The sequence below is a fragment of the Jaculus jaculus genome, chromosome 1 (assembly GCF_020740685.1).
Source record: "Jaculus jaculus isolate mJacJac1 chromosome 1, mJacJac1.mat.Y.cur, whole genome shotgun sequence".
In the NCBI taxonomy this organism is placed as follows: Eukaryota; Metazoa; Chordata; class Mammalia; order Rodentia; family Dipodidae; genus Jaculus; species Jaculus jaculus.
Genome location: NC_059102.1, coordinates 339,208,377 through 339,235,482, shown reverse-complemented (window position 1 = coordinate 339,235,482; position 27,106 = coordinate 339,208,377). Strand labels below are relative to the sequence as shown.

The window sequence follows — 27,106 nt, the reverse complement described above, 5'->3', positions numbered from 1 at the left end:
CTCTGGCTTGAACTAGCCTTTTGATTATGCTAGTTACAAAACAAAAACAAACCCCAGCCCATTGTTATCTCTTGTGTAATTAGAATACACAATAGCAAAGATAAAAGTCATTGCCAAAAACTTAACATATATTGGGAAGACAGAGTGTCTTTCTTTGCTTTGGAATAGTAACTTTGTGGAGGTTATGTTATAAATACCCTTCAAAATATAGAAGTTGTCTTGAACGTGAACTTTATTTTTATGTTAGCAAGTCATTAAAAGTCAATCCTCAAAGTTAACATAGATTACTTTGATGCTGCTCAGTGAGACCTTCCTGTTAACTCCAAAGCTGCATTCTGCGGTGCTTTCTCCACAAAACACTAACCACTTAACCTAGGATTCCTGGAAAGCTCCCTACCAGAGAAAGCATGCCACTGCAGATCCTTTCTTACTGGTAGCACTTCTGTCTAACTGAGCAAGCAGTAAGTTGAGTCAAAGCATGGGAATTTGATCAGAAATGCTGTAGGACAAAAAGAAACAGTATGCTTATTGCTTATAAAATATATAGTCTAATGTAGGCCATTACTTTTTTTTTTGAAAACAGTTTAGAATTCTTACTGTATTTTCATTTAACATTAGCTGTGAATAAGGAAGCTGACTTTGTGGTCTAGTATGTACCGCACGTGTGGAACCCTGTGCTCTTCCATCGCCTCGGAACTGGACTGCACGTGTGGAGCCATGTGCTCTTCCATCACGCCATCGGAACTGGAAGTGCTATTGGTCCTGCAGATGAGATTGCCTCCCCTCTGTGGGCATGATGTATGTGTACTAGATGTCAGATCTGAGATGACAGATGATCTCTGTTTTCAATTACTAAGACAGTATTCAGCACCTCACACTACCACAGTGACCAGTAAACTTTTAAACTTATGCAATTCTAGATTTTAGTTATTCCTTTTCAAAATCCTGTTTTCAAGAAAATAACATTTTAAAATGGTTTCTAGGCTTTAGCATTAAAAGCAGTTTCTATGGCATACGTGGATAAATAAAAAGAACTTTTCTGAGCATGGCATAGTCCTGACACAGAAAGGAATTGTGCAATAGATGGGGCTCTCTGGTAAGCTAGTGTGACCAAAAAAGATAGATCCAGAGCCAGGTAGAGATTGTTTCTCAAGGTAACAACACAGAACAGAGATAGAAGAAGACAGTTGCTATTCTCTGGCCTCTGTATGAGTGCATATGGGGTACACACATCTGCACACACATGTATTGGTTTCACCTTAAATACATTCACCACACTACATACCATACACACCACAGACACATACTAAAAATACCATAGAAAAGTATTTGTAAAAAATAAACAAGTGAACAAAGTTATAAAGTCTATTTTATTTATTATAATTGAATGTATTTTGGGGCTAGGATGTAATTCTATCTGGGATTAAAATTTCAAATACCAGTGAAACTTAATAAGTTGAGGTGTGGGGTAGGAGAGGTTTGCTTTTTTGAGACAGAGTTTTGCTATATAGCTCTAGCTGGCCTAGAGCTCACTAGGCTGACTAGACTTGTCTTGGAATTAAAATGATCTTCCTGTCTCTGCTTCTGCCTGCAGCGTGCTGGGATTACTGGTATGTGGCACCATGTCCAGCCACTAGAGGACTGCTTTCATACAGAAGGAGAAAACTATACTGAGTTCCCAGTATTTGGCATGAAGACTGATTCATGCATGAGAGGAGGTTAGAAGATGAGGTAACGAAGTGGACCTTACACACCGGGCTGAATTTATATTGCCACACTGAGAGAGTAATATGATAGTGCATATTCTGATAATGCTGCTCATAGGCACTCACAGGACTGAATGAACGTGGGGAAGGAAGGCATTGGTGACTGGCAGACAAAGGAAAACCACTGCTAGTTGGACAACAAGCAGCTTCTCTTTCATTTTTCTAGAATATATTTATTCTTCAAAACCCAATATCACCATCAAGGGGCCATATTTTCCAACTGAGGAGTTATAGAAGGGGAAATTAGACTTGATTAAATATTCCAGTTGTTGTGAGCTAGCCCTTTGCGAATAATCTTGGAGTAGAATTTTTAAAAAAGCAAAGTTAGCATTCATTCCTTTTAACCATCAACATGAAAAATTTTCATACTTTTGTGTTTTTAGAACATTTAATTGATGCTTTGAAAGCCAAATTCTGTCCAGAAAAACCAAGCTATCACTACTGAGTCATCTGATATATATATAATCTAGCATCAAAGCATATTTAAATTTTCCCTCAATAGTTTCATCTTATAATTGCCATTTAAAAAGTGAGTTGTAGATGAAGTCAGAGTTAATTTTTCATTTGCCACTGATGTGACAGAAGTCCCAAGCTGCGGCAATCCCAGTATTGTACGGGGGTCCTGCCGTCAGCTTCCAAGGGTGAATGTGTGTGAGTAACACCACAAAGACCATCCTCGGGAAAGAGAGGTCGGCACTTGGGAATAATTTGGAAATCACCAAATTGAGAATATTAAAATCACCAGTCATTTTGACAATGGACTATGACTAAAAGGGATTCTCCAGCAGCTCAGGGACACTGGCGATGAGGCCGTGTTTGCATGAGCTGGTGACTGTCGAAGCTGGAGCACAGGCTGCATGCTCCAGAGTTCTTTGTACAGTGACGTGAGTGATCGGATGAGATGAAGTCAGAGAAGCATTTGTGTCTTTTTCACTTTAGACTCCCTTTGCTGTTTTATAAGAATTAAAAAAAAAAAAAAACCACTAACTCGGGGATTTATCAGAGATAATTTTTGAAGATATGCATATACGTTTTGTGCGTGTATGTGGAGTGAGGAGGCTGTGTGTATGTGTGTTCCTATGTGTGTGTATGAGGCAGAAGCTGACAGTGGATGTTTTCCTCAGGTACTCTCCCTGCATTTACTTTTAGACACAGTGACTCTCACTTAGCCTAGTGCTTGCAGATTTAGATTCAGCCAGAGTAGCTGTGCAGCAAGGTCGAGGGACCCTCCTGCCTCTGCCTCCCGTCTGGGACCGCTGTGCCTGCAGCTTCTAATGCCTGGACTGCACGTACTCTGCCCAGTAGATGCTGTATCAGCCTCCATCTGATGTGTGTGACAACTAAACCTATGTTGCCACAACTGCAAAATCCCCTAACCTTCTCATTTCTGGGAACTTAGCTCCTAGGAAATATACACATGGCTAAAGACAGAGGTGCAGGATTGCTCTCCTCAGCATCATTTCCAAATTAAATTTTTCAAAAATTTGGAAGACAACATAGAAAGAAAATAATTTTTTTAAATATGAGAATTTAGTTAAATAATATTTATATAGCTTAGCATAATTTATTTGTGGTTGAGTGTTTTCCATCTTCAAAGCAAACAGGGTTACTTTACTGTTGTTATTTACACTGAGCCCTCTTAGGCTTCTATCTCCCTCCATGGCTGGTTGCCTTCACTAAGTACACCTGTGGCTTGCTGGGCTGTGGAACTTGTGCAGTGGCTTTGACATCGCAGCTCATAGGCACAGCTCATGACTCTCATAGCATTACCGTTCCTTGGCTTCTGTAATAAGCATACTCTCCAGATTCATCCGTACACTTTCTACCTCCTTTAAGGGCTTCTGACTCTAAGTTGCCATCAAGTATCAGCATTCTTTAATACTTCACCAGCCCTCCGGTCTTTTTATTCCACATTCTCACCCTCGCCAATTTCATCCATGTTCATAGCTTCAGTTATTTTGTGACAGTAAGTAATCTCAATTTTGCAACTCTAATTAAGACTGTTAGGACTAGTACTTCCAGTAATAGGCCTCTCTACTGAGCTATTGATCTGAGCTCTCCTAGATGAGAGAATCATCTCACTCAAAGATGTGCAACATTGAACTCTTCTCTGTCTGCCTACAAATTCCATTGTTTTCTTCTCAGTTGCCACAAATATACCACCAAACCCCAGTTGCCACTCATGAGTAATCAGCAGACTTCATTCCCTAACTCTACCACAGCCAGTTGGTTTGCCAGTTTTAATTATAATATTCCCTTAAAAATATTTTATTATTTATTTGGAGAGAGAGAGATAGAGAGAAATATAGATAGATAGATAGATGATAGATAGATAGATAGATAGATAGATAGATAGATAGATAGATAGATAGATAGATAGGCAGACACACACAGAGAGAGAATGGGCACACCAGAACTTCCTGCAACTAAAAACAAACTCGAGATGCATTCTCCACTTTATGCATCTGGTTTATATGGTTACTAGGGAATTGAACCTAGGCTGTCAGGCTTTGCTTGCAGGCAAGTACCTTTAACAGCTGAGCCATCTTTCCATTTCCAGCCCTCATTATTATATTATTCATCTATATGAACTGAATCCCACCTGTGCAAGTCCACTGAACAGATTACCATTAAATCCCACCTGGAATGTTGTTATGGGGAGGCATCAGGGACCTCCCTGTCCAACAACTCACTGGAAGGTAGCCCGTTTCCGGCACTGAAAATATTCTAGTAACAATCTATGGCTTCTAGGTGTTCCTTTGTCTAAAAAAGTAGGCTTCCAGGCTAGAGAGATGGCTTAGCAGTTAAGTGCTTGCCTGTGAAGCCTAAGGACCCCGGTTCGAGGCTCGGTTCCCCAGGTCCCACGTTAGCCAGATGCACAAGGGGGCGCACGCGTCTGGAGTTCGTTTGCAGAGGCTGGAAGCCCTGGCGCGTCCATTCTCTCTCTCTCCCTCTATCTGTCTTTCTCTCTGTGTCTGTCGCTCTCAAAATAAAATAAAATTTAAAAAAAAGTAGGCTTCCATATGATTTATTCACACCCTCTTATATTTTGATTAACCTTCCCTCAACATTTCCTTTACTCAGTCTTTTCCCCTTACCTCACTTAGACCTTTTCACCCTCAGTAATCTATTCTACTTACATTTATACAATACCATCCCCTGAAATCCTCCCCCTCTTCCCTCCCTATAGCCCCTTTCTAGCATACTGGCTTCTGCTACCGAGTTTTATTCCAACTTTCATACAAGCCCAAACATTTCTAGCTAGGAACCACATAGGACAGAGAACATGCACACTGCTTGGCTTTCTAGGCCGGGGTTACCTCACCTAGTATAATCCTTTCCAGGTCCATCCATTTCCCTGCAATTTTCATAATTTCATTTTTCTATACTGCTGAATAGAACTCCACTGTATGAATGTACCACATATTCATTATCCACTCATCAGTTGAGGGACATCTAGGCTGATTCCATTTCCTAACTATTATGAATAGAGTGTCAATAAATATGGGCGGGCAAGTACCTCTAAGGCAGAGTGACAAGTCCTTAGGAGTGCTATAGCTGGGTCATATGGTAGATCTATTTTTACCTGTTTTAGGAACCTCCACACTGATTTCTACAATGGCTGTACCAGATCCCATTCCCATGAACAGTGTAGAAGGGTTCCTCTTTTTCTGCATCTTTGCTAGCTTGTATTGTCATTTGTTTTCTTGATGGTAGCCACTCTGACGGGAGTGAGATGGAATCTCAAAGTCGTTTTAATTGCATTTCCTTGATGGCTAAGCATGTAGAACATTGTTTTAACTGTTTAGATGCCATCTATATTTCTTCTTTTGAGAACTATTTAGTTCTATAGCCCATATTTAAGTGGACTATTTGATTTCTTTATTATTTCATTTTTTGATATTTTTGTATATCCTGGATGTTAATCCTCTTTCAGATGTATAGCTGGAAAACATTTTTTCCAATTCTGTAGGTTGCTTCTTTGCTCTATCCTTGCTGCACAAAAGCTTTGTAATTTCATGAGGTCCCAGTGGTTGATTAGTGGTTTTATTTCCTGAGCAGCTGGAGTTATATTCAGAAAATTCATTACCTATGCCAATATGTTGAAGGGTTTCACCTACTTTTTCCTCTAGCAGTTACATAGTTTTGGGTCTGATATTAATGTCTTTGATCCATTTGGACTTAAGTCTTATGCATGGGGAGAGATAAGAATCTATTTTTATCCTTCTACATATACATATTCAGTTTGTCCAGCAACATTTGTTGAAGAGGCTGTCTTTTCTCCAATGAGCAGTTTTATCGAAGGTCAGGTGGCTGTAGCTGCCCAAACTTATATCTGGGTCCTCTATTCTGTTCCATAGATCTGCGTGGCTCTTTTTGTGCCAGTGGCATGTTTTTTGTTGTTGTTGTTGTTGTTTTTGTTTTACTATGGTTCTGTAATATAGGCTAAAATCAGGTATGGTGATACTACCAACCTTATTTTTATTTCTCAAAATTCTCTCAGATATTCAAGGTTTTTTCTGCTTCCAATTAAATTTTAAGACCGTTTTTTCTATTTGCATGAAGATCGCCATTATTATTTTGACGGAGAGTACATTAAATGTATAGATTGTATCTGGCTTATATGGTACCTGGAGAATTGAATATGAGTCATTAGGTTTCGCAGCCAAGCACCTTAACTCTTAAACCACACGTCTGGAGTACAAATTCAGTGGCAGGAAGCCCTGGCATGCCAACTCTCTCTCTCTTTATCTGTCTCTCAGTTTCTCACATTTAAAAAGGCCAGTCTGTTGGCCTTGCCTCAAAAAAAAAAAAAAGTGTAGATTGCTTTTGGTAAGATTAACATGTTGACAATATTGACTCTTCCGATCCAAGAACATGGGATGTTTTCCACTTCAATAGTATCTTCTGTAATTTCTGTCTTGAGTATTTTAAAGTTTTCATTGTAGAGCTCCTTCACTTCCTTGGTTAGGTTTATTCCAAGGTGCCTTATTTTCTTTTTAAGGTAATTGTGAATGGGAGTGATACCCTGATTTTATCCTCAGCATGTTTGTGGTTAGTATAAAGGAAGGTTACTGATTTTGATGTATTTATTTTGCATACTGTTATGTTGTTAAATGTGTTTATCAGCTCTAACAGTTTGCTGATAGAGTCTTTAGGGTCCTTTATGTAAAGAATCATCATCATCAATTAATGATAACTTGATGTCTTCCTTTTCAATTTTTTTGTTTGTTTTTTTTTTGAAATAAGATCTCACTCTAGTCCAGACTGAGTTGGAACTCACTGTGTAGTCTCATGGTGGCCTTGAACTCAAGGCGATCCTCCTACCTCTGCCTCCTGAGTGCTGGGATTAAAGGTGTGCGCCACCACGCCCAGCCCTCCTTTCCAATTTTTATAACTTCTATGTGTGTCTCTTACTTTATATCTATAGTTAAGACTTCCAGTACTAGAGTAAATAAAAGTGGGGTCAGTGGACACCCTTGTCTTATTCCTGATCTTAGTGGAAAAGTTTCAAGTTTTTCCCCATTTAGTGTTATGTTGGCTGTAGGTTTGTCATAAATAAGCTTTCCTGAGATATGTTCCTTCTGTTCCCACTTTTTGTAAGACTTTTATCATGAAGGGATATTGGATTTTGTCAAATGCTTTTTCTGCATCTAATGAGATGATGATGTGATTGTTGTCCTTCAGTCCATTTATATAGTGTATTATTTTTATCAATTGGTATATGTTGAATTTGTATATGTTGTATTGCTGGGATAAAGCCAACTTGGTTAGGGTGATTGATCTTTTAAATATATTCTTGTATTCTATTTGCCAATATCTTCTTGAGAATTTTTGCATCTATGTTCATGAAGGAGAATGGTCTGTAATTTCCGTTTTTGTTCTGTTTTTGTCTGATTTTGGTATCAGGGTGATGCTGGCTTCATAGAAGGAGTTCGGTAGAATTCTTTCCTTTTCCATTTTATGGAAAAGTTTGAGAAACATTGGTATTAGTTCTTTCATGAAGGTCTGCTAAAATTCACCAGTGAATCTATGCAGGACTGGATTATGTTTTTAGTTGGGAAACGTTTTTATAATTGCTTAGATCTCTGTACTTGTTATAAGTCTATTTAAGTAGTGAATCCCATCTTGATTTAATTTTGGTAGGTCATATAAATCAAGGAAATCACCCATTTCTTTCAGATTTTCAAACTGACTGGAGTATATGATCTTAAGTTATGTCCTTATGGTTTTCTGAATTTCTTTGGTATCTGTTATAATGGTGCTCTTTTCATCTCTAATTTCATTAATTTGTGTCTCTTCTCTCTTTCTTTTGGTCAATTTGCTAAAGGTTTATAAATCTTGTTTATCCTTTTCAAGATTTCACTCATTGTTTCATTGCTGCTTTGTATTGTTTTAATGGTTTCTATTTCAATAATATCTGTTCTAATCTTTATTAATATCTTCCCATCTACTGATTTTTTGTTTGCCTTGTTTTTCTTTTTCCATATCCCTAAGGCAAAGTATTAAGTTGTTTACTTGTGACTTTTCTACTTTATTAACATGGGCACTTAAAGATATAAATTTCCCTCTTAGGAATGCCTTCATTGTATCCTAAAATTATGCTGTGTTCCAATTATTATTTGACTCTATGAAATTTTTTATTTCCTTCCTAATTTCTTCATTGAAACATTCATCATTTATTTGTGTATTGTTTAATTTCCATGATTTTATAAATGCTCTGTAGGTTTTCTTACTGTTGATTTAAAGTTTAATCCCATATAATGAAAAGATTTATTTCAATTTTCCTCTATTTGTTAAGGTTTGCTTTGTGTCCTAATATATGGCATATTTTAGAGAATGTTCCATGTGCTGTTGAAAAGAATGTGTATTCTGTAGCATTTGGATGAAATGTTCTATAGACATGTTAGGTCCATTTGTTCTATGACCTCACTTAATCCAGATGCTTCTTTGTTTATTTTCTGCTGGGCTAACATGCCCATTGATGTCACCCACTACAATAGTGTCTGGTGTTATCTGTGACCTCAACTCTAACAGCGTTTCTTTGATGACAGTGGGAGCCCCCGTGTTAGGTGTATATATGTTCAGAATTGTAATGTGCTCCTGTTGGAGTCTTCTTTTAATCAATAGAAAATGAGGTTCTTTATCTTTCCTAACTAATACTGGTTTGAAGTTTATCCTGTTAGATATTAGGACAGCAACACTTGCTTGTTTTCTAGGCCTATTTCTTGAAATACTGTTTTCTACCCTTCCATCCCAAAATAGTGTCCATCTGTGGTGGTTTGATTCAGGTGTCCTCATAAACTTAGGTGTTCTGAATGCTAAGTTCCCAGCTGATGGAGATTTGGGAATTAATGCCTCCTGGAGGGAGTATATTGTTGGGGGCAGGTTTATGGGCTTTATAGCCAGTTTCCCCACGCCAATGTTTGGCACACCCTCCTGTTGCTGTGGTCCACCTTATGTTGGCCAGGGGGTGATGTCCACCCTCTGCTCATGCCATTGTTTTCCCCTGCCATCATGGAGCTTCCCCTCGAGCCTTTAAGCCAAAATAAATCTCTTTTTTCCCAGAAGCTGCTCTTGGTTGGGTGACTTCTACCAGCAATGCGAACCAGACTGCAACACCATCTTTTTGGAAAGGTGAGTTTCTTAGAGTCAACAAATAGAAAGATCCTGTTTTTTAATCCAGTCTATAAACCTGTGTCTTTTGGCTAGGGCATTGAGGCCATCAATATTAAGAGTTGTTATTGGAAGATGGTATTTATTCTTGCCATTTTCTTATTTAATAATTCATGTGGTTTTTCCTTTACTCTTTTGTATTAACTATTGTTTGAGTATGGTTTATTTTTTTCCTGTTTTATTATGTTTGTGCTTTTCTTTCTCTTCTGCATGGAGGATCCTGACAAGTATTTTCTATAGAATAGCTTTACTGTTCATATAGTCCTTTAGCCTGTTTTTGTTGTGGAATGTCCTTATTTCTCCATCAATTTGGATGGATAGCTTTGCTGCATAAAGTAATCTTGGTTTTCAATTGTTATATTTCAGAACTTGGAATATATCATTCCTAGCCCTTCTGGCTTTTCAAGTATGTATTGAGGAATCTTCTGTTATCCTGATGGGCTTGCCTTTGTATGTCGCTAGATGTTTCTCTCTAACTGCTTTCAGTATATTATATGTAGTTTGTGTGCCATGTAGTTTAATTATAACATGATGGTGAGAGGTTCATTCTGGATTTTGTCTATTTGGTATTCTATAGGTTTCTTTTTATCTATATTGCATCACTTTCCCTATTTGGGGCAAGTTTTCTTCCATGATTCTGTTGAAAATACCTGCTCATGCCTTTGGAGGGAAATTCTTCTCCTTCTACTATGCTCTGAATTCTTATGTTTGATCTCTTCATAGTGTCCTAAATGTCTTGAATTTCCCATTCATGCCTTTCTATTAGCTTGTCTTTCTCTTTGTTAGACTGTATTAGATCTGCCACCTGATCTTCTACTTTGGATATTCTGTCCTCTCCTTGATCCATTTTACTGGTGAGACTTTATATAGAGTTTTCTATTTTGCTTACTCTGTTTTTGATTTCTAGTATTTCTGATTGGTATTTTTTTTTCATGGTATTAAAACATAGTTAATTTAATAAAGCCAAAGTCCCTAAGGGTGTGTGTTTTCCCACACTCTTCATCCTGTCAATTGAGAGGTTGGTATTTCTGGTCTCAATCCAGTTCAGGTTAGCCTGGGGCTGAGTCAGACCCTGCCCCCAATAATGACAGTAGAAAAATACAAAGATCCTATAAATCATGAAGCCTCAAAGGCAACAATAGTAACACCAAAATGCAACTTGTTTGGGAATGGCAGAACCCACCAGGAACATGTAGCTCATAACCTGCCCTGACATGAAAGGAGAGACTAGAACTTCCAGCGCAGGCCTATGCAGCTGCGTTTTTGTCAGTCAGCCCTGTGACCTTTGGGGAGGGCTTCCAGTCTCACCAATGCTGAGTGCCCACCTCGATCCTTCTCTGTCGTGCTGTGGATCTAGTGTTCTGACTGGCTGTGCGGAATGCCACAGAGCTCGGGGGTGAAAGAGTTCTCCAGTGTTTCTGCACCGGTGGTTGGGGATGGCTGGAACTGTACGGGAGCTGCTCAGAGCTGACTCTGTTTGTGTTCTACCTCAGCAGCTGCTCTGCTGGTTCCTCCTGTCTTCCCCTCTCATGTTTCTTGACTTTGCCAGGAGGCTGATGCAAGAGAAAGTCCCTTCACCTGATTTCTGCTCCTGCAGCTCTGCACCATGGCCTGGACAGGTGCATGGACCAGGGCTGCAGGTGCCTCAGTGGGATTCGGGCTGATTTCTTCCTTTCTAGAATATCTGAGTCTCTCCTTCTCTGCTGGGGTTGATAATAACTTATACACCTTCACTTTTTGGTAGAAGAGGTAGAGCTTTGCTAGAGAAAGTGGGTCATTAGGGGCAGGCCTTGCATGTTATAGCCCATTTTTATCTACTTCCTTTTTATCCTCTTTTCTTGACTGTAGATGCAATGTGGCCAGCCAGCCAGCTGACCTGCTCCTCTAGCTGTGCCTTCCCTGCCAAAATGGAATGTAGCTCCTTGAAACCTGTCTTCCTTAAGCTGCTTTCTGTCAGACAGGTGATCAAAGCAGTGAGTAAAGTAACTAGCACACTAAGGACACACACACACACACACATACATACACACACACTTGTTTTAGACACCTATTTCTTCATATTTCAGCAGAGGCTTCATTTCCCTGGGGTTCCTTCATATTCCTATACATATTGCTATGAAATCTAGTGTATTTATGTCCTTTTTCTTTGGAATATTTAAAAGTTGATTAATTTCTGTTGTTACTAGCAAATGGCTATCTCAAAGAAAGCAGAGACCAACTATCTTTGTTTTCACTCAAAGTTTATCTTCAATATCTAGCCTAATCCTGACATATAAAAAGTTTTCAGTAAGTATTTGCTCAATCACTGAGACAGTTGTCATTGAATCTGCTCTTTGAGGAATGTTAGTGGCCCTAACACAACAGAAATCCACTAAACCCAAATCTCCCTATATGTTAGCTCTCTTCATCTAGAGCATAGTCTGACAGAGCACAAGAAAATGTCTATACAACATATTCCTTCAGCATTCCTAGGATACAGAGAACACACAGCTCAGGCTTCCTATGACAAAAGAAATAATCAAGAAGCCCCAGCAGCCAATAGAGTAGCTGTCTGCTGATGCAGACGCTGGTGTGTGGAAAGCTGGGAAAGAAGACTTTCAAAATGCCACCAAAACGTGAGGTGTGGGGGATCTAATATTGAGGTCACAGGTGCAGTCACCTCCAGAAAGAGGAATTTGAAGACTATATGGAAAGTCTGTGGCTCAACACAGGCCAGTGTTTGCTGCTCAGGGCATTAGCTCCTGGGAGGAGGTCAACCATAAGGAGACTGCATCTAGGGAAGGGGAAGGAGAGATAGAGACAGAGATACCCCTTCGGTCTTAGCAATGAAGGACAGAAAGAGGTAAAGTGGGAGATAAAATACCCACTCTTCCTTACAATATAATTTCATCAGACAAACTGAATCTACCATGCTGAAAACATGTACATCCTTGTTCAGTGTCTTTGTTCATAAATGATACCATAAGAATAATAAGCTTCTTGCTAGAGTCACTGTAAGAAGAAAAGAAGAAGGAATACATTGATTCCAACATGAATTAAGTTTCCTCAAATAATTATTAAGTACTCTTATGTAAGATCCCTGTAATCTACTTATAGACACAGAAAAGAAATTTTTAAAAAAAAGGAAAATACATTCAAACCCAGGAAATAAATTAAATTGAGGACACAGACAAGACCATATTAAATGTAAAAATACTTGGCCAAAAATAAATTTATTTGAATGAAAATTTAATAAAGTTTATCAGAGAAAGCAGAAAACAACTAAAAGATGAGATAAATAAATAAAAAGTAAGTTAAATGAAAATCCAACATTAGATATAATTAGAGACCTGAGATGATAAAGAAAAAATTAATTGATTTTCTAAGAAAAATTACATAAATAATATAAAGGTCTAAATCTGCACATTGAAAGAAATAATTATGCAACTTGGAAAATTCAGCTATCATGCTACTGTAAGCCATATTCTAATAACGCTATTAATCTTTATAGACAAAAAGTATTTAGAACAAATTAAGTCAAAAATTGGTAACAGAATAAAACAGAATCTGCAAGAAATATCAAGAACAATATTTCATTGTGTGTGTGTATGTTAGGTAATATGCACAAAAGTTAGATGGCCCCAGGACTATAAGAATAAATAATAAAGTATTCACAATGAGCTGAAAGTGGTTTTAACTTTCTTTATATGCTTTTCTGAATTTTCTTCTAGTAGGATAAATTATTCTTCTAGTCTCATCATATAAAATGCAATTTAACAATATAGTCAATTAAATTGTTTGCACTTCTCATTCTGGGTTAATGAGAAGGCCTGGAGGCTATATCGGAAATGTTGAAGTCATCAGAACCATTAGCATGGAGAGTAATGGTCAGTAGAAGACCATCAACAGAAATTGCATCAATGGTTGGCGATGAGAGATTGTACCTGCTGTAGATGTGTGTGCTGCTACTAGTCACTTACAGATAAACAGCAGGATGAAGCCAGTGGCAGGCTAGGAAACTGGGCCTGTAATGAACATACTAGACTCAGGTAGCAAGGTAATCTGAAAGTTCTCTTGGCAATTATTATAGTAGAATTTTAGGGCAAATCAGAAAGAGATGAATTTAGGTAGTTGGCTAATGCAGTTCTGGAAACTGCCAGGTTTTAAATATTTAGGGAAGATTTAGGCAACAAACACGGGCAGGAGTTGATGTTTTGATCTGAAGCAGAATTTATTTTCAGGAAAGTATTTTTCTTTAAGACCTCTAGCTGGTTGGATGAAGCCCACCAATATACGGAAGGTAAACTACTGGTCTTATGTGCTAGCCTTACCTACAAAGTATCCACACAGCAGTGTCTAGGTTAGTGCTCAATGGGTAATGATACTATAACCCAGCTATGTGGCACATGATCTAACCATCACACGTCTGACCGAGAAATGTCTCCCTCAGGAATACAAATGGGCAGAGAAGTCTGTGTAATGAGAATGTTCACCTCAGGGCTAGTACCCAAATACTGCTACTACATGGCTCATGAGGGGCCATCCTAGAGAGATACACAAATATCTTTTTAGCTTCCCACACTAAACCTCCAGACACATCCAGGTGATTTGACCCCATACTGTTCATGCTAACTCTCATGTTTATGTAATGTGCCATGGACTTCCATGATTCAGAAGACCAAAGTCATTATGGTTCTAAGTCAAATAGTCTATTTGCTATTTATATTTTGAATCATTTAGATCCTGATCTCACTCTGGAGGGAAAGTAAATGGCATTTGCTTTTCTGAATATGGTTTACTTTAAGGTGATAATCTCCATATTCATTCATTTCTCTAAAACTGACACATATATATGCTACATTTTGTTTATGTATTCACCTGTTGATAGATATCTAGGCTGGTTTCCTATTGGCTACTGTGAATAGAACTTCACTGTACGCAGACATACAAGTATCTCTGTGGTATGCTGAGTTAGCTAGCTCCAGTCTATACCTAGGAGTAGCATAGAAAGGTCATATGGTAGTTTAATTTTTAATTGTTTTTTTGATGATGCCCATATCTCCTAAAGGCCCCATGAAACCCTAGTTTTATTTTTGTCAAGCCAAATGAAGACAAAAACCTCTCAGAAAGGAATTAAAACCTTCTCCAGAGGATGACAGTAATACATATGGAGTCCAAAATTTCCACAGGGACCTTAGCCTCATTTCCAACACACATGAAAGTAAACTGAGATCTTTAAATTTAGAGATATTAAGGTCAAAAGTTTAATTGCAGAGTAGGGAGCAATAACGTACTCTTTGATCTTTCTCAGGTGACAAACTTAACTCTTGTTATTTTAGTTTAGTAACGATGTAGAGAAGACCAGACATGTTGAATTTTTAGACACTTGTAACCTTCAAGGGAATTGTCCATAGAGCTACCCTATCACATTGGACTAAAACCCTAGGTAGAAAATTTTATGTACAAGCTGTAAAACCTTTCCCTTTCAAACAAAGATGCTGTCCCCTGCTATGGTGAACAGCTGCATGTCGAGGGCAAATGTCTCACCTGGAGTGCTGTAAACACTACAGACTCAGAAGGAAAATTTCAGCATGAGCTCCAGAGGTTTACATAATTAATAATCTGATGAAGGCATCTCTCAATATGGGATTATAATGCAGTCACAAATACAAAGTTTTCAAGAGAAGGCTCGCCATACTACTTTACAAAATGTGTCCCACTATATTTGTTCATTATTCAAACAAAATACATTAGAGTTGAATGTAAATTGAGTCCTTGGGTTAATGATTGCAGACTCATATGGTTTTATCTAATATTTGGAAAATCTTGGATACATCACTGAACACATTGTTTTTATTTACAAGTGAAAAGTCAAATCAGAAACTGTTAAAGCCATTTCAAAAACTGTAACTGAAAATTAATATCAACAGTGAAACAAACTGACCCAAAAGAAAACACTAATTAAAGAGAACTAGAAAGGTAAAGCAGGGGTAGAGGGGCTGACTCCACAGATAAAGAATCCACTACACAGCTCTGAGTGCCTGAGCTCAGAGCCCCAGACCCCACATGAAAAGCCAGAGGATGTGGCAGGCTCCTGGAAAACCCCTGTGCCTATAGCGAGAAAAAAGGTGGAAATAGGAGAATTTTCCTAAACCTGGAAAAATCAAGCAGCCAAGATTCCCTGCCTCAAAGCTCGGTGCAGAGTGAGGACTGACCTGAAATCTGCCCCTCTTACCTCAACACCACCCTGTGGCGTGTGCGCGTCTGCACTCATGTAAGGGAACACGCACACGCTGACACTACATTTAAAGAGCAGAGATAGCGTAAGTTTAGACACCAGTACCTTCAGTGCCATATAGGTTGAATATCACCTTAACAAATAATACAATGCAACATTTGGTTCTGCTCATTTTCTTAGATGCATAATAGATGACAGTAAACTATATAACAGACAAATACCTAACTTTATAATAAAAATGATATAAATTTATACATTTCCTGAAGCCTATTGACCTTAGAAAGACTAAGCAAGGATAGTCAAAGAAAGGAGATAGAAAATTTTGGTCCCTGGTGTAAGTTTCATTAGTGACAAAGACCACGGAGACCACTCTGAGGCAAAGATGGAAGCTTTTTTTTTGGGAAAACCATAAGCTACCAGGACTGACTGTCAAGACCAGAGCAGTCAATTTTGAGATTACAGATTGTGAGCTATACAGAGCTCTTCAGCTGGGGGAAGGTAAGGAAGGGAAGGAACTCCTTTGTTCTTTACATTAGCCTTAGGGTGTGAGACCAGAACAGTGACCAGACCTGAGAGATAAGAAGGTAGGAAACCTAGACCGGGGCATTGTTAGGCAAGGAAGGGATGATGGCTGGGTGGTTCCTTGAGGAATGAGGTTGACCAACTTCCTTGTGTCTCTGTTACCCTCCTGCTGTCCTTGGTGACTCCATTTTGTCCTGACCTAACACATTATTTATTGAGAGACAAGAGGGAGAGAGGGAAGGACAGGGACTTTATATATTTGACTACCTAAGGCTATTCTCATAAGCAAAATATTTCCCTTAAATTGCACTTAATATAATTGTTTACATACATTCACTAATGAAATGAAACAAGACAAAACAAACAAGTGTGAGGGGCTGCCTTTCAGCAAGTGCATAATCCTCAATCAACATGTAAAGAAAGATTCTCCAAATTATGTGAAGCTGGTCTGTTTAAATGGAAAGGCATATTTTATCCCAATCAACACATAAAAATAAAATTATCCATAAGTGTGGCCTGTTCCTCTGCCACGCACTTCAGCTGTGATGATCCCACACACTGCACCCGCACATCAATTATGATCATCATAATCACGGTCGTTAAGCTGAATGTTCATTACTGTCAGGGTGCTGGTGACAGCAGATTCCATCACCGGGTGCAATGGGCAAGCAGGCACAGCCCCACCCAAGTTTCTGCAGACAACGATGTGCCACATTAAATCTATGATGTGTTCCACATCCCACTCCATTCCCAAAGCCGTAGACAGTAAAGGTCAACTTTATGTTGTGTGCAATATGCTGAGGTTCTCTAAATTAATTCTTCAGAGTACTCTGATATTTTTATGCCTTGTAGCTTAGAAAATCTTGTTTAGGACCAAAATGTATGTGAAAATAAAGGAAAGGAACTGTCCTGCTGTTGTAATTCACCCCTAATAAGCATAGGAGCAATGGATCTACCCACATGAACCATCTTAAGGATGTCTTACTGAATTTTGCAAATGAGGGAAAACATGAGTTGTTTTATTAAAATCATTTGTATAAAATTTACATGGAAATTCATTCCAATTCATATAGAAGCTGGACACTACCATTGCTGCTTCAGTAACTATGAATATATGTGAATGTTTTGACAAAGAAAAGAATGTTTTCAGCACACTGCATGTTTTAATGTCCAGCTCTTTTAGATCTACAAAATACATTCAATTAATACTGACTAACTGGTAACTCCTTAATTTCTGATCTATTGTCAGTATTATAGGCAGCCAACATATCTTCATAGAAAATCTTGGCAACTTAATACACTTAAATCTAATAATTTATCTTGGTGAACTTTACAATAGATTAAAGAAATATGGATAACTTATGTGATATATAGATTATTGTTTATTTTTTGCTTTGTAGGAAATATGACACATGTGCTATGCTTTATTACTTCCATGTTTTCAGGAAAAATACTATTGTTTGCATTCAGTCTGCTTACTGTCATTTTTATATATTAGTCTTTAGATCAATATCATTAAATACAAAACAAAACATTAAATAATATTTTATGTATTGAGTTAATGTGAATGTGATTAGAGAAAGAATATTGAATCCATTCTTCATTTTCTATCAACTGATACCTTTCACACAATTGCTATCAAATCATTTGAAAGCTGTAACTCTAAGTTTTAAAGATGATAGGTGAGAAAGTAAATTATTTGTACAGAGAATATAAAAATATAATATAAGTATTATAGAACCTGAGCCAAATATAAATTAATTGAGCTGATTCTTGGCTGAAATAAATCTGAGTTCAACTAAATCTATGCAGACTTTTATTTATTTATATATACTATGGATTAAACTGATGCATACAATTCTACATCATTCTTTTGTCTCTTCAACATTTTGAACCTGACAACATTAGTCTCCCTAAGACTAAGTTTAACTCACTAATTGTGAGTTGTGGCCCCTTATTTCCAAGATTTAAACACCAAAACTTTAATTTTTAAAAAAGAAAAAAGAAAAGTGAGCTGGAGAGATCGCTTAGCTGTTAAGGCATTTGCCTACAAAGTCAAAGGATCCTGTTTGGACTCTCCCGGACACACATAAGGTCGATGCACATGGTGGTGCATGCATCTGGAGTTCATTTGCAGTGGCAGGAGGCCCTGGCATGCCCATTCTCTCTCTCTCTCTCAAATAAATAAATAAAATATATTTAAAAAAAGAAAAGTGAAAAGAAAATGGATACAGGGGCATCCTGATGCAAGCCCGTATTTCTAGCACTTGGGTGGCAGAAGCAGCTCCCCTCAGCAGTAAGGTATACTTCTCTTTTGTGGTGGTGCCCATTCTTATTTTAGTGAGAGTCTCTTCTTGAACAAGAAGATTGCTACTTTTTCAAGAGCTCTGCCAATTGTTGGGTCTTTGCTCCCCTATGGGACTGGGATTACAGACATCTTATTACCCCCACCATTTAGACATTTTTTTTTTAAAATTTAAGATCTAAAACTATTCTGAAATTAGAAATTGGTACTTTTTGCTTGTTTTTTTGACTACTATTTTGAAGCCTTTACTGCATACTTAATTTGGGCAGGGAACATTCATATACACTATTTTGGTGATTTTGGTCTGTTGCAGGGTTAAACCTAAGATAAACATTGGGAAACTGCATGTAAACATTAAGGTAATGTGCAAAGAGTCAGTGCTCACAGCAAAACCAAGAAGCTTATGTCTCTGTTTCTTTTATACTTTCAGGGCTTATGTTTAAATCTTGAACTTATTTTGAGTTGACTGTTTAATATGGTGTGACATAAGGTTCCAAGTTCCTTTTTCTTTATGAAACTACCCCTTTGTGTGTGTGTGTGTGTGTGTGTGTGTGTGTGTGTGGTGTGCATTCATGTGCGTTCGAGTGCGGGTGGGCACAAACATTCCAGGTCATACACAGGGAGTCAGGCCTCCCCTTTTTAGGTCCTGTGGGAATTTGTGTTCTTCATTTCTTTCATCAAGTTTATAGTTCTCTGTGTGCACATCCCTTTACTTAAATTTTATTCTAAATATATTATTTTGATACTATTATAATTAGAGGTACTGTAATGATTGCTTTTGAAGTTAGTTCACTGTGTTGCTAATTTCTAAATTTTGTGTATTTTGGAGGGAAAAAATGAGAACAGTGAGATCTTGAACACTGGAGGAAACACATAAGATGGCTTCGTAGCTGGGATATAAGAGTCGAAGCTAACCAGATAGGACGAAGCCCAGAAAAACAGCAAAGACAAACTTCCTGCTTGCTCTACCTATATGAAAGCTGTCACAGTTTGGACAGGAGGAATTTGAGAGGAAGAATCTCCCTGAAACAAATTGATCTTTTGCATCCTTCAGCTTACTGAACAGGTTTATTAGCCTCTGGTTTTGTGAGGGAGCCCTTGGAGTTCTCACATCAGATCACACCTGCAGAGGAGTTTACTTCCTTTTTCCCATGGTGGATATAATATGCTTATCGATCTTACCTAATTGCTCTTGGTAGGGTTTGGAACAATGTAGGATAGTTCAGCAGTCAAAAGAGGCAGCCTTGCCACGAGCGTATAACATACCCAATACTTAGATGTGACTTGGGCCTTTGGACATTGGTGCGCACTACTGGGATAAGTTAAACGTCTTGGAACTTTTGGGATGGAAAGAACTTAAAAAAAATTGAAACAGATTCTCTTGTAGCCCGGGCTGGCATTCAACTCCTCGTCCTCTTGCATCTACCTCCTAAGTGTTGAAATTACAGTCTATATCACATGCTCAACTAAAAGAATTCCTTTTGTATGTAAGAGGACGTAAACTTTAGGAGACAGGAATGGAATACTATGGATTGAACTGTATCTTTGAAGTATTTTATTTAAGCCAGAGCTCCTGATGTGATTATACTATAGATAAGGCTTTCAGGAGGTGATCAAGGGTAAATAAATTCATAAAAATGGGGTCCCACTCTGATGGAATTAGTGTACTTATAAGCCTTTGTGCTAGCTCTTTCTCTCTGTCTCTCGACCACCTCCACCTTCTCCCTTTCCCCTTCTCTCCTACAGAGAAAAGGTCACGACAGCACACAGGTAACAGCAGCTTCCTACAAACCACAATGAAGCCTCACCAGACACTGACCACATTGTCATTCTGAGAAGAATGGAAATGTGCACTGAAGACATTCATGTCATGGTATTTTGTATGGCATCAAGAATGACACATATGGCTGAGGCATGGCTTGGTAGTTGTGGTGGTTTGATTCAGGTGTCCCCCATAAACTTAGGTGTTCTGAATGCTAGGTTCCCAGCTGATGGATATTTGGGAATTAATGCCTCCTGGAGGGAGTGTATTGTTGGGGGTGGGCTTATGGGCTTTATAGCCAGTTTCCCCATCCCAGTGTTTGGCACACCCTCCTGTTGCTGTGGTCCATCTTATGTTGGCCAGGGGATGATGTCCACCCTCTGCTCATGCCATCGTTTTCCCCTGCCATCGTGGAGCTTCCCCTCGAGCCTGTAAGCCAAAATAAACCTCTTTTTCCCAGAAGCTGCTCTTGGTTGGGTGATTTCTACCAGCAATACGAACCGGACTGCAACAGTAAAGTGGTACCAGGAGTGGGGTTGCTGCTAGACACCTGACTGTGTGGCTTCGGCCTTTTGAAGCTGATTTTCAGAGGAATGTGGAAGGAGTTGAAACCTTGGCCTAAGAGATGCCTTGCAGTGCTGTAAGTACAGCTTGGTGGTCTATCCTGGTCAGAGCTGAAAGACCTGAAGGCAGTAAGAACTATGGACTGTGAGGTTTGGCTTATGAGGGTGAGAAAGAGCTGTGCCTGGACTGGGCTAGCAGTTTGTGTGAGAAGCTTGCTCTTGTGCCCATGTCCTGAGAACTTGTGCAGGGTTGCTTAACATAGAAATGAAGTGGTGTGTGCAGAGGGATATGGCACAGAAAGGAAAATCTTTGGGTGAACTGCTGCCCGTTCAGCTGCAACTGAGAGATTACAACCTTTGATACTGGGCCAGCTGACCTGCGCTGGGGCAACAAGAAGAATGTCGACTCTTTTGAAATGGCCTGAGTGCTCAAGGAGTGTCCTGTTCTTCAATGTCTGCCTTATTCTCCCCTGGATTAACAAATTGGCACCCTACCTGGTATTGTGGAGTATAAGAAATGCTGGAAAGAGGGTCATTGAGTTTGCAACACGGTCTTGTGTTTTGGAAATGGCCATGGGCAGTGTGAAGCGGGTTTGCTGGTTGCCTGCATAGAGACCCCATGGGGCCATGAGGATGAACCGTGGCTTGCAGTGGAGACCCAGTGGAGATGCCGGGACCATGAGATGGCTGCTGAGGAGCTGCCGGCCCCGGTGAAGTTTCCCAGGACTGTGAGTAGCCTAGCTGGAGGGGCATAATTGGAATGCTAGAGACTTGTTTCTGGTTAGAATTATCGGACTTGAAGACTTGTCACTGGCTAGAGTTGCTGGACTTGAAGCTACAGAGTTTGATGTTTGCCCTGGTTGTTTTAAATCTTGTATTGGTTGAATGTTTCTTTGCTATGCCCAATGCCATCTATTGCAGTGTGAATATTTATTCTGTGCCATTCTGGGTTTTTTGAGGTTATATTTTGGTATTATGGCTCAGTTAAAAGATCTTGAACTATGGGGATGTATGAACATCAATGAGATTGACAAAAACTATGGGGACTTTTAAAGTCAGACTGAATGTATTGTATTTTACATCATGTATGGATATCAGTTTATGGGGGCCAGGGGCGGAATGTGGTGGTTTGATTCAGGTGTCCCCCATAAACTTAGGTGTTCTGAATGCTAGGTTCCCAGCTGATGGATATTTGGGAATTAATGCCTCCTGGAGGGAGTGTATTGTTGGGGGTGGACTTATGGGCTTTATAGCCAGTTTCCCCATCCCAGTGTTTGGCACACCCTCCTGTTGCTGTGGTCCATCTTATGTTGGCCAGGGGGTGATGTCCACCCTCTGCTCATGCCATCGTTTTCCCCTGCCATCGTGGAGCTTCCCCTCGAGCCTGTAAGCCAAAATAAAACTCTTTTTCCCAGAAGCTGCTCTTGGTTGGGTGATTTCTACCAGCAATGCGAACCGGACTGCAACAGTAGTTAAAAGCACTTGTTGAATAAGCCTGACAGCCAGAGTACAGATCCCTGAAATCCACACCGAGCCAGATACAAGTATCTCACAAATCTGTAATCCCCGCACTCTCACAACAATGGAAATCGAATTCAGAATCCCAAAGCTTGCAGGCCAGCTAGTCTGGCATTAACAACAGCAAACAACAGGAGACCTGTCTCAAACAAGATGGAAATGCAGGACCAAACCTCAAGGTTGCCCCTGACCTCCACACACTTCTTACGGCATACACATGCCCATACACACATATAGACATACACACGAAAGACCAGGAGAGAGCAAATGGCATAGTCTTTGCCCTTGAGAATTAACAACATTCTGTGATTTCACATCCCAACCCTTACCCTCACCATATATCAAAGCCCACTGATCAAATAAAATAAAATTAATTCAAATCTCTCATGGACAGGCCAGTGGCACCATCTTGCCATACGTTATAGTAATGAAGGCCTTTATTATAATGAGAACATCAATGTCTGCTTTTAGTCTTTTAAAAGCAATAGCCTTTCTTAATGGTTTGTTAACTCACCTTGTTGCTGATCCATTTTTGACGGTTTTCAGTTCGGAAGTGTTTCAGTCCATAAGAGTCAGGCTTGTATATGCTTGATGAATGTATTAGTGGGACGTAGTTTTCTTTTTTATGGTAAGAAGAAAATGGCAAAAACCTGCAAGAATATTTAGGCAATAGTCATAATTATATTTCTAGATACAACTGATTGAAAAAACAAGAACCTGGGGAAGTATTATAGAGCAACAAAACAATACAGAGTTTGTGGTCAAAATACTTGGATTCCATGTCAACGTCAGCCGCTGATGGTCAGTGGTACTGACATCTATCAACCTTGATTTCCTATTCATCAAATGATGGAGACACTCAAAATTTCCAAGTAGTTTTTTTGTGAATTTCAAATTATTACTACCTAATATTAGATAATAATTTTATGGTGTGAAGATATAAATTATTCAAAATTCGTCATATAAAATAAGTATTTTAATGTTAAAGAGTCTTAAATAAAATATATAGACAGATCTTACTGGTATAAATTTTCTGTAAACCAAGTCACCCCTCAAAGTGGAGGAGTTGGTAAGGTTATGAAAGAGGGAGCCACCACGGTAGCACACCTGTCTTCACCCGTGTCCCTGCTGTTACTGGCTCTGCTCCCTCAGCAAGTGGCTTCACCTCTGGGAACTTCACCACATTCAAGGTGAGTACCACACAATGTCATATACACAAGCCACTGAGCGCGGAGGCTGAAGGGAGCAAGTGTCCTGTCAGTGCTGACGCCGATGCAGAAGCATGAGAAGGACCTTGCAGCCTCCATCATTGCCCCCTTTGTCCTCTTTGTGAGGACATTTAGTTGGTAATAGGTCAACCTAAACATGTTTTTCAGGAAATCAAAGGTGGCTGAAAGCTCAATGCTAATAAATATAATCAAAGAAAATTTTGTGTTGATGAAATGTGTCAAAGAAAACAACATATAGAAATAAAAAATCATAGCAAATGAAAATATCCTGCTGTGAGATACATTGTGAAGTTTAGACTGAAAAACTTTGGTCAACAAATATTTATTGAGTCATTACCATATTCCAGTATTTTCACAGAACACATGTAATTAAGAGAAGGTAGGGTTTTATGAGATTGACATGATATCTGCTACACTAATGAGTTTCCTTAAGATAGGCTTTTAAAATTTAAATTTAAATAAAAATTTGTTTTTCACCAATGCACTTATATGTTTGCTTAAACATTATAAACTTAGTAAAAGTGCCCTTTCATTAATTTTCACATCTCTCTCCATCTTCCTTCTGTGTCATGTGCAAGCAGGCCTGTCTGTGGGTCCACTTGTGGGTAGGTACCACCAACAAGCATGTACATGAACGTGGAGGCTGGAAGTCAACAGCATAGATCTTTTTCCGTTCTCTCCACATTATTCTTTTCAACATTAACTAACAAACTTGATATTCTTATAATCAAATATTTTCTAATAATATTGGAAATAAAACAGTACAGATCTTAGAATTTACCAAGTCATGAAAGCATACATATCTGCTCTCGGGGAAATAGCTCTCATGAGAAGATGAGTGAACGACAGGTTTCCCATGTTAAAGTGAACATGGGAAAAACTGTACCACTTAGTAAACTAATGTGTTCCCAGTGTTCCTGAATACACAAAGAAGCAATTGTTGACCTTAGAGTTTTTAATCACTTCCAACTGTGTGTCGCTAGTATGGTTTTCTTTGTGACTGACAAGATATGCTTTGTACGGAGTGGGCCATTGGGAGGGCAAAGCTGAGAGCACAGGTCTTGTCTTTCAAGTGTTAATTCTACTTTTACTTAGCATCAACATTTCATTAAAGTAACAAACATTCATGCTCTAAAGTGTGTGTATATATATGTTTTCAAGTATATATAGGCCTTATAATCTTCAATAATATTTAACTTGAAAGCAGAGAGAAAGAGAGAGAGAGAATGAATGATAATGGGTGCACCAGTACCTAGTGCTGCTGAAAATCAATTCCAGATGCATGTGCCAATTTGTGCATCTGGCTTTACATAGGTAATGGGGAATCAAACCCAGGCTGGCAGACTTTGCAAACAAGTACCATTAACTGCTGTGCCATTTCCCTAGGCCCCTTTAAAAATATCTATTCATATCAATGAAGAAATTGTCTGACCCACAAACAAAATTAAATCTACATAATATATAAAAATATGACTTCTCTAAAACTCACAAATTACTTTAACCTATAGAGAAATTTTGGATAATTATCAATTGCTTTTAAAATGTCATCTTTTACAAGTCGGAATATATTCTTAGTTGCACTTTATGCTTTCTGTGTATTCTTTTCAGTTAGGAAATCAGAGTCTGCTGAGAGCTCAACACTAAAAGGAGATTTATAACATGACCCCCAAGGATTAGGGGACACTTGGAAAGAGGAAGCAGAAAGAATGTAAGAGCAACAGGCCAGAAAAGACTATCACGAGGCATTGAGCCCCCTACAGAGCCTGACTGGTGTATTCAGGACCCCACAGTGAACACTGATAATGCCGCTGAGAAGGCCTTTTGCGGAATAGGGGAGGAGGAGAGGGAACATATGAGTATGACCTGATGGGCATATCAATAACAGGTAATATGTTAAAAAATAAAAATTGACCTATTGTTTTCTTAATTATACCTGTTAGGTCAGGACAGGCTTCCAAAATGGAGTCACCAAGGGCAGCAGGGTGGCAACACAGACTTATCCACACTCCTCAAGAAGCCACTCAGCCACTATCGCCTCTTTGCCTGACGATGCCTCAGGTCATGGTTTTCTGCCCCCTTATCTCAGAAGTTACCTGCTCACTGTTCTGCTCTCACACCCCAGCTATTTGTTCTTTTCCCTTCCTCACCTTCCCCTAACTGAAAAGCCCTAGAAAGCCCACTATCTGGAAACTCAGGTTGGCTGTGCTCCTCTTGTGTGAGCCAGCCCTGGCAGCTCTTGTTTTTCCTGAGAAAAGCTTTCATCTTTTCTTCAGAATGGTCTGCGTGGTCTTGCTTGCTCCCAAACCTTATATCTTGTGCCTGTGACTCAGACAGGAGGCTTCTGGTTGCCCTCGTGGGTATCCAGTCTTCCTTTCCCATGACGAGACCACTGAGCTTCCATTGACCCTCTGAAGGCTCCAGACCATCTCTCCATGTTACTGGCTTTCACACCTATCACAATTCGGCCTCACTCTTCTTCCCTTCCTTGTCTCTTTCCTCTTTCTTGGTAAGTGTCCCTTCAGGTTGTCCTGTTCTTGGCTTTAATTGCTCCTCGTGCAAGCTGTGTCCACATGCCAGGCTACATTCCTTGGCTGCTTTTGGGCCCTAACCCCTGGTCTTGAGAAACATGTACTCTCAACACCTCAGGTCTCTCACTTTCTGGTCTGACTTTTGGTTCAGTTGTACCATCTCAGGAAACTCTTTCCGTCCCTCCTCTCCCTCTCTCTCCAGAGGTCTTATCTCCCATTGCCAGCTGCTTTCACCATCGGGAGCACAGTCGCCTGCCTTACCCACTAACAGGTTAAAAAGCTGACAGTGGTGACCTGTTCTGCCTCTTCCCATGTGGGAGATGCAGGCCCCATTCACCCTGATGGGCCAGGGATTCATATTGCTATTCTATGTAAACTCAGTTTAAGCCCTGGTTCCTTTCTCTCAGCCTTGTTTTGCTCTTCCCTGTCTCCTCAAGAACTTAAAGCCTCTATGACTCTTGGAAACCATCTGACCTTTCTCTACAACTCTGCCTGGCCACAGTATAAGCTGGACATGGATCTAAATGGCTTGAACATGGTACTTTTGATTTCCAAATTTTCACTGGTTTAAAAACTTCTGCCAGTTCACAGGCAGATGGTGCATAATACTCTATGTTCAAACATTTTTCTCTCTGCGTGCACAGCCTTCTCTCTCTGCTCTACCTGCTCTTCTCACTAGGTCCCTCTAGCCAAGGTCTCGGGAATGTGCTCTCATTCAACACCTCCCCCATACTCATCCTCACTCTCTGTACAGAACCTTGTCTCAACAGCTCTTTCAGCTCCTCAGCCTATCCTGACCCCCTGCCTGGTAACAAGGCTTGATTTTGATCTCTGGAGTTGTAAATAGAATAGAAATTTAAAATGGGAATGCATAGCTTCTGAATGAATGAATGAATGAATATGTGAAGGGGAAATGCTTGTCTAGAGTATATATGAAAAGAGCACTTAAAAGGAAAGATCTGGCAAAAATTCTTAAAAATCACAGTGGAGGTATTAGTAGTATAAACAAAGAAGCAATT

The 27,106-nt window shown here is 39.3% G+C and overlaps 1 protein-coding gene across 1 annotated transcript in view; it reads right to left on the bottom strand.

Moving 5' to 3' along the window:
* Spata17 (spermatogenesis associated 17) overlaps positions 1-27,106 on the bottom strand; it is a 201,843-nt gene that overhangs the window by 40,483 nt on the left and 134,254 nt on the right. The window contains exon 9 of the mRNA XM_045135438.1: positions 22,845-22,980. Coding sequence (XP_044991373.1) covers positions 22,845-22,980 — 136 coding nt within the window. The remainder of the gene's footprint in view (positions 1-22,844; positions 22,981-27,106) is intronic.